The sequence below is a fragment of the Tiliqua scincoides genome, chromosome 10 (genome assembly GCF_035046505.1).
Source record: "Tiliqua scincoides isolate rTilSci1 chromosome 10, rTilSci1.hap2, whole genome shotgun sequence".
In the NCBI taxonomy this organism is placed as follows: Eukaryota; Metazoa; Chordata; class Lepidosauria; order Squamata; family Scincidae; genus Tiliqua; species Tiliqua scincoides.
In genome coordinates this window covers 28399921-28408462 of record NC_089830.1, presented here as the reverse complement: position 1 = coordinate 28408462, position 8542 = coordinate 28399921, and the positions used below count along the sequence as shown (strand labels likewise).

Genomic DNA, 8542 nt, shown 5'->3' with positions numbered 1-8542 from the left:
CCCGAGCGGCTCCGGGGCCACGTGCGCGGCCATGTGCGGGGGCGGGGACAGGACGCGGAGACACGTGCGGGGCGGGAGGGAGCCCCCCAGCTGCGCTCTGTGGGTCGCGCGCGCCGAGGCTGCTGAGCCCTCGTGCCCGTTTGCCCCTCCAAGGAAGGGCGGGCAGCCTGAGACCCCCGCCTGGGACGCGCCCCCCTCCAGCTACGCCACTGACTGGACGCTCCCTGCTGGAGGCAGACGGGCTGCTGGTCCCCGACGCTCAGGCACGAATGGCAAGGATGCTGCGCCGCCTGCCGCGCTCTGATTGGCGGAGAGGGATGCAGCCTCCGCGCGCCTCCCCCCCCCCGCCCTGCCGGGATGCGCGGGGATTAGAGCCGGCCGCGGAGCACCTGCTCGCTTGCAGACCCCTCCCCGGCTTGTCCTCCTCGCGCCACCGGCTGATGGAAGGGTCCGGGCAGGATGAGCGCCGCAGGGATCCATCGGGGCTCTCTCCGCAAGTATGGTGAGTGCCCCATCGCTGGGGGGGGGGGGTTCGTGATGGTTTCTACCAGGCAAGAACAGCAGCCTGCCTGGGCACGGAGGGGGGACCCCGCAAGGAAAGGCTGGAGGGACCAGGAAAAGGGGAGACACTCGGGCGCTTGAGAAGCAGCGCAACTGTGAACGTTGCAGGGGCACAAACCTGCTCCGGAGTCCCTGTCTGCCCAGCAGCCTTTCCCACCATCGAATCCCAGCTGCCTGGTCGCAATTCCTCGGTATGGAACGATGGCACTCTGCACATGCTCAGGGGTCCCTGCTTGTTAATTCATGGTTTCCCACAGCCATGAACAGCAGAGCTGTGAAGCCACAGGGAAGCTGGGGGGCTGCACCCGGGGAGATTCTGCGTTGAATTTAACGCTGCAAGGAGATTGCCTTCCAAACTTGTTCTGTTTTCCAGAACTTTCTCAAGTTCCAGCTTGAGTTAAAAATACCTGCAGAACTAGACATGTAAATGGTTGGACGGTGGATTTTGTCTCTAGATAGTGCCTGTGTCATTATCAACCACACAGCGGGCAAAAATTCAGTGTCTGACATATACCTGTCCTTGCATTTTCAGACTGGGGTGGGTGAATGAGCTTCACCTGTGAAGTTTCCCCCTATAGAGTTCTTTAATCATTGCCTCTTTCAAATGTCTTAAGTTCATAGGCAGTTTTGTCCAGTTTGGGGAGGGGGGATTTCCTGAGAGGTGACGCACTTCACATCCATTTGGAAATAACACTCCCTAGTCTGGAGGTTCTTCTCTTTAATCTCTGTTGTGGAGGAACTCAGGTGGTTAAAATGCACTCTGTACCTGCTCAGGGACACAGTTGTATATTCTGCTTTCATGGTTTTGGGTTTTAGCTTTGGCACTGTTGCAGAAGCAGGTACCAGAGCCGAGCCCTGGCTCCTACGGTTTTCTTCCCTGCGTGTGATGTTGACTTGCACTGCAGCTACCTTGAGTTGGGAACTACAGGCCCACCTGTGTTGTTCCTGCCCCTGTCCTTTGGTCTTAACGAGACACAAAAGGGGATTGCCCCATAAAACATGCTGCCAATCAACTGACAAGGTTTTAAAATATATATATTGTGAGAGTTTTGATTGACAAATAACATCATTTGCTGGATCAAAACATAGAAAGGCAACCAAGAGATGCCTGCGTACCCCAAAGCAGCTGTACCATGTATCTGGGTCCAGGGTCAACGCAGGCATCCCTTGGTTCATGCAAATGTGAGAGCTCCCAGGCAGGAAGGCACAGCTGTGTGTTTTGAAAGCAGAACTGCCAACTTCTTATTGACAGCTGCTCCTGTGCCATGAAGAGTGACTGACTTGCAGGCACTAACAGGCACCACTGATTATTTCTGCTGGCAGAAGCACCTCAAGCAGATTCCTGCATGTTGAGTCCCCAGTGCGGGCACCAGAGCAGCCACCTTCTTCTGTTCTGGTTAATGGCCACTGCTTTACCCCACCACTGATTGTGAATTTTTTTCCTCTAACTTCTTTGTGGGCACGAGCTCAGCGGTTCTTCTGCCCCATTCTTTGCAAAGTGGTCAATGGCGTGTTCGACCCTGGCTTTCTAGATGCCCCTGCACCACACTGCAGACCCAGCGTGTCTCTCCCCTACCCCCCTGCTGCCCTGGGGATTATGGCTGCCAGCATTGGATTGAATTCTAATCCCAGGACAGCAGAGAGAGAACTCAATCAGGTTTTTAATCTGTTGCCATGCGTGATGTTTGTCCTGTCCTAGGCCTGTGAAGGATTGTGGAAAGTCTCTCTTTAGCAGCACATTCCTTGTTGGGATAAACAAATCATCTATCCTCTCCAAGGCAGACAAGCAGCTGCAAAGGGGGCTGGGAAATGCAGAGCAAAAGTGTGTGTGTGGGGGGGGGGAAGATCTCAGACTGCCTGCCTCGTGGAAACCCTTGCTTTCACTGGAGCAAGAGCCATAGGCCAGGCCCTACAGGGGCTTCTGGTCTCACAGCATCCTGAGAGGTTGTTTGATCTTCTCTTGTTTCCTTAGACTTGGGCAAGGGGTGGATAGATTCAGGTGTGCCTGTGTGATTTTCCCAGAACCCTGAAGTACACCAGCCAGAAAGTGACTGGGGGGGGGGAGTTACCAAGCACCCTGCATGAGGTGTACACTGGGACACCCTGCAGACTGGAGATTAAGACCCAGAACTCTAAAACTGGCCAACAGAACAGCACAGAGCTCCACACAAGTGCCACTGGTTACAACTCCTATTTTACAGCTGGGGGACCCTGAGGCTGAGACAGAAGGTGAGTACCAGGCAGCAGAGACTTAAAATGGGCAGTTCTGATAGGAAAACGACAGCAGAGTTATATTAGCTATTTTGTGCCTGATGTCCCATTTTACAGCTGGGGAACGCTGAGGCTTGGAGAGGGAACCTGCCAATCAGTTAATCCCAAGTCTTCTTCATTTCAATAGCCTCATTTGTCAGGGGGCAGGGGCTACTGTTACTACTACTGCTGAACATTTCAGAGTACATACCCCTTGCTGACTGATCTGCTGTGAATCACCCAGAGATCTAGCAGTAGATCTGGATCTCCACTGTGCTCATTCCTGTCCTACACAAACACACACAGGGACACACACAGGCATCCACGGCCTGGTCAGCTGAGTCACCAGCGAAAGGTGGAATTCAGGCCTCTCCAGAAGTGGCAGCCTCTGCCTGAGTGCAATTCTTCATTGTTGTGCAAAATGTACTGTGCTCATGCTTCTTACTTCATGCAGTTGTCTCCAAGCCAACCCTGATCCCAAGTGGTCCGTTGCAGGCGGCTTCCTCTTCAAGCAGTGGAAGGAGAAGTTCCTTGTCCTCTCAGTGGATGGGAGCCTACTTGTCTGCCCAGATGCCAACTCTCCAGCTGAGCTGGGCGTCTCCCTGGGCACTGGCTGTGGGGCCATCCTGGAGGGCAGTGAGATCTGCGACCTGCCACGCCTTCCGTTGGGTGCCCAGAGGGACAGCTGTCTGGGGCTGAGCCTGACTGATGGGAAGTTCCTGCTGTTTCTTGCTCCCAGTAGCCAGGAGTGCAGGTAGGTGATGACGAATTTCCTCTTCTATCCCACTTTCTTACATCATGCTGAGCTCAGGGTTCCATGATAAAAAACACCAGTGAAGTTTGGGCAGGTCTGACCCAAGCCCTCCTGGTGCCTGTGCCAAACAGCACTCTCCTCTCATCTCTAACCTGTGTCAGCCTTTGCTCTACATTTCCCTCTTCCATTCCCCCCTTCTTCTCTCACTGAGGGAGTGAGGAGGAAGAGCAGTGGAGGTGAGTGAGTAGGCAAAGGTAGGCCTTCCTCACTAATCAGCTGCCTGATTAGTTGGCCTCAGGAGTGCACCAGTCCTGAATGTCAAGAATACAAATCTCTGATCTGGGAGCTGTAGGGACCCATTCACTCTGTCCCTAAATCAGCTCCACTGTGGCCTTTACGTAGAAGGTTCACACAAGCGTTGTGTGCTAATGAAGCTGGACGTCACCCCTCACTCCTGCCATTAAAATGACCCCACTAAGAACTGTTTGCCCCTGGGATGCTGGGAAGCTACTGCCATTCAGGGTAGAAAGTCCTGACCCAGTGGACCTGAGAACCGGACTTGGTGCAACGTGGTTTCAGAGGACTTCAGGCTCTCTGTTGAGTGGTCTTGGGATGAAGGAGGTGGGGGTGGGTACTTTGAGGAAGCACAAATGCGTAATATGATTTTTCTCCCCCCCCCTTCTTTCTGCAGACAGTGGCTCAATGTCTTGAGAAAAGTCAAAGAGGTAAGAGAAAGAAAGAAAGAAAGAAAGAAAGAAAGAAAGAAAGAAAGAAAGAAAGAAAGAAAGAAAGAGAAAGAAAGAAAGAAAGAAAGAAAGAGGGAACAAATGTTTGATAGCAGGTTGTGTGAGAAAGTCACCTTGGTTTGGACACCCTTGAAAAGATGTGTTGGCTAAACAATATTGCATTAAAGGGAGGAAAAATCCAGCAACAGGTGCAGGTTTTTATAAGTTTTGTTTGTGGAAAATGGAAAAAAAATAAAACAGAACTTGCAGGTTAAGGTTTGGGGAGGGGAGGCTGTCAAAGAAACCTTAATAGATCCAGGACTCTACAGAAAGCTTAAACAAAGCCTTTCAGGTGTGATTTTCTGTTTTGTGTTTTAAAGATCTGCAAAAGTGAGCAGCTGGGAATTCTCTATTTGGGGGGGGGGGGCGGGAAATCTGCCATCAGATCAGATGCCACTGCTCCCTCCTAGTTCCAGGTGTGTGTGGGAACTGGCTGTCCATCCTTCATCAAAGCAAAACATGGTTTGCACATGCTCAGATGTGCCCTTGTTTTCACAACTGTCTGTGTTCCACTGCTGAACTCTCATATTGAAAGCAGTGTACCAATTCTTGCCCCAGTGGTTGCTGGTTTGAGATGAAGCTCTGTCTGTCTGTGGGGTTTCAGACGCATGCACTTGTGTTTCTGTGTGTGTGTGTGTGTGTGTGTGTGTGACAAAGTCAGGCTCTCTGTTGATTCTGGTGCTCTCTGCTTTGGCTTCTCTCTTACTCCAGAGCTTCTCGCAAGGATCCCCCTCCAGCTGTGGGCGCCACATAGACTCGCCAGTGAGAAGATGTTGCAGGAAAGGGGGCAGCATCGGTGGGTCTCCCAGCACAGACAGGCGAGAAGGTACCTGCTTGGTCCTGGGGGTTGTATTGGGGCCACCTTGGGGCCACTCTGTCACTGACCGCTGTCACGTGGGTGCCCAACTTGTGGGGGAGAGGGAAAGAGGAGCTGCCATCAAAAGCTTGTCTTTACACCCAGCCAGGCGGGGACCGTGTGGTCTGGAGGGAATAAGTGAGATGCAGGACCCATGAGACTACATTGGACTGAGTCAGCCCTTCAGTCCCTCTTGGGAGGCCCAGTGCTATCTATGGGGGGAGGGGAGGGGGAGAGGGAGAGGGACGGGCGCAGGGTCTCCCCAAGGTCCTTCCCAGCTGTACTGAGGTCTTTCAGTAGGAGGCTGAGACTGCCTTTAAGTCTGCATTGCATTAAGGGGGGGGGGCTTTCCTGGAGCTCTCCCAGATCCGTGAAGGTCAGGAGCGGCCCCCAGCAGCTGAACAGGCTGCTCACCAGTGTGCATTCCATTGCTTGTGGTGTTACCACAGCTGTCCATGCCTGCGTGGCCCCTGCTGGCAGGGCTTGGCAGTCCTCCCTCCCCCTCTCTGAGCAAGGTCAGATTTGAGCCTGCAGGCGTTTGCGCCGCTGCAGTGTTGGTGACGCCTGCCCCCGCTTCTCCTTGCAGCTGCCTGGGCAAGTGTGTGCCAGGAGGGCTCCTCACCCCGCTGCCTGCGCCATGGCCGCCCAGCCCCTACAGGAGTGAAGGCGGCTTGCCTCTTGGTGGGGGGCGCGGCAGCCGGCCCCACCCTCGGCTACAGGGCCACCTCGGCCACAGCTGGAAATCCTGAGGACTCTCCCCCACCAGACTTCAAGGAACTGGGCTACCACCCATCTGCTTGCGACTCTGAGTCACACTATGAAGCCCTGGAGTACGAGGGGATGGACCAGGACTTTGACGCGCTGGACTTTGGGGGGTTCACCTTCTAGGCACCATCACCATCTAGACGGGCTCTAAGGGCTTAAACAAGAACCTGCTTGTCTGGGAGAGGGAACAGCTGTCCTCCCCTGTTGGCTTCTTCACCCCAGTACCCTGGAGCCCCACTCGGAGCCCCACAAGGAGACAGCGATCGGGTCACTCTTGGTGGGTTTTCCCTCTTCTCAATGTGTCTTGCTTAAAAAAAAAATTCTGCATTTTCATTATTATGTTGTGTATAATTTTTATCATTATGTTGTGTATTAAGATAACCGGGGGGGGATGTACTACTGTGACAGTTCCAGCTGTCTTGGCAGAGTTGAGGCAGGTGCCTGTCCTCTCCTCCGTGCAGTCAATCGCCTTTCCCTCACACTGTGTCTCTCTCCTGTTTTGCATTAAATAAGAGCTTTCTGCCATCCTGTGTGGTCTTCTGGTTTTGTGGATTATGACTGACCAGCTGGGGCCAGAGAAGTGGAGCAGAAAGAAGTTGGGGGTGAAGCCCACTGCAGTGGGCATTGAGAGGTACTTTCCTGCTGTGGCTTGAAAGACTCCGCAGGAGTCAAGAAATCTCTGCGTTCTGATATTTATCTCCTGCCTTTCCCCTTGTAAGCAAGACATCTGAGGTGGCATACAACACAGAAATATAAAATGCAAACTGTATTTAATTAGCAGTTAGTAGGCTTCCTTTTTCAGGCACCTCCCCTGGGTGCATTGCTGTTGTGTTACCGTAGCATGTTGCCAGCAGCAGACCTGTACCAGAACTGGCCCTCTTGGATCAGACCCACAGTGGGTCCTTCTCATCCTGTATTCTCCTTCCCACAGTGGCTAACCAGATGCCTCCCTGACAAGCCAGCAGACCCTCGGCTGTTGCCCCTCAGTGACTGGCACTGAGTGGTAGATGGGTCGCTGAACAGGGAGGCATTGTGTAGCCAGACACCCAACTGGTGTCAAAGATTTGCTTGCCCTGGTTTGGAGTCTCTTGCCAGTTGGTTTGCCTAGAGCACAGGTATCAAACGTAAGGTCTGCAGGCCAAATGTGGCCCCTGGAAGCCATTTATCCAGCCCCCATTGTAATTGGTCTCTCCCAGCTTGATAATTGGGCTCTTTTATTTCTTGAAAATATGAACTTGCACATTTTCTCTTCTGTCACTTGCAGCTAATGAGTTTCTGTTAGAGAATAAAGCACTTACTTCTGGTCACCATCTGCTTAAGAGTATCAGTTTCTGTTTAATGATGTCACTCCTGGCCCTCGGCAGCCACCATGAATGCTAACTTCAGCCCTCTGTATGAAATGAGTTTGACATCCCTGGCCTAGAGGGTTTTCCGTTTGTTGCCTTTAGCTGCTACCAGCCTGAGCTAATCCTCTGTCCCCACCACATACTGGAGCAACTCTGTCTTCTTTGGATGAAGGGAGAGTGGGCAGGTGGTTGGGGGTTTCTTCCCATCTAAATCTCTTCCAACAAGACAATAAAGACATCGAAGTGAGGAAAAAGGAGTGAATCAGAGCCTGGTTGTGTTGCTTGGGGCAATCCAAGGGCATCGATGTTGAGCACAAATCACTTCTCTCTTTTTTCCATGAAAAAGATTCCATTTTTAAGAATGCATTGATTGTTTCATTCAATGAACTAGGACTAATTAGTGGGTGCAATATCAGTTCAATTTTGGGAGGCCACCATCTCCCTCTACTGGTCATGTGCCAGATTGCACGTGTAACCTGGTTCTGCTTTCTCCCCTGGTTCTGCTTTTTCTTTTGGAAGAGCATATGGGCTCTCTTGGTCACTTTACAGGTCAAGATCATTGCGCTGTTGCTGCCTTAATGGTGCGAGCCTGGCATGGGAAACTGGTTATGATGCCTCCAGTGAAAGGATGGCTGGTTGTGGTATCCTTTCATTTTTGCTGGGAGATGCATTGCAATGGAGAACTTGTGCAAGGAAAGCGCCCTACAGGTAGACCACAGCTGTGATACAAGGACATCTGCAAGAGGGATCTGAAGGCCTTAGGAGTGGACCTCAACAAGTGGGAAACCCTGGCCTCTGAGCGGCCCGCTTGGAGGCAGGCTGTGCAGCATGGCCTTTCCCAGTTTGAAGAGACACTTTGCCAACAGTCTGAGGCTAAGAGGCAAAGAAGGAAGGCCCATAGCCAGGGAGACAGGCCAGGGACAGACTGCACTTGCTCCCGGTGTGGAAGGGATTGTCACTCCCGAATTGGCCTTTTCAGCCACACTAGACACTGTTCCAGAACCACCTTTCAGAGTGCAATACTGTAGTCTTTTGAGACTGAAGGTTGCCAACAACAGCATTGCAATTGTGTGGACTTGCAAAGAAATTTTGCTCCTTTATTCTGTAATCTGGAATGTGAGAACTAATAAAGATATAATTAATGTCATGCTGCTGAAATGGCAAATGTCTCCTGTTTGTGAACTGGTCTGCTTGCTGCTGATTCGTGGTTCTGTCTGCATTCCTG

General features: G+C 52.2%; 1 protein-coding gene across 1 annotated transcript; it reads left to right on the top strand.

Moving 5' to 3' along the window:
- Positions 1-89: 89 nt before the first annotated feature.
- On the top strand, positions 90-7270 carry LOC136661617 (uncharacterized). The gene is made up of 5 exons (XM_066638949.1): positions 90-502; positions 3266-3565; positions 4257-4290; positions 5062-5176; positions 5793-7270. Exons 1-5 carry the CDS (start codon positions 270-272, stop codon positions 6092-6094), a joined length of 984 nt encoding a protein of 327 aa, XP_066495046.1. The 5' UTR covers positions 90-269; the 3' UTR covers positions 6095-7270.
- Positions 7271-8542: the final 1272 nt, after the last annotated feature.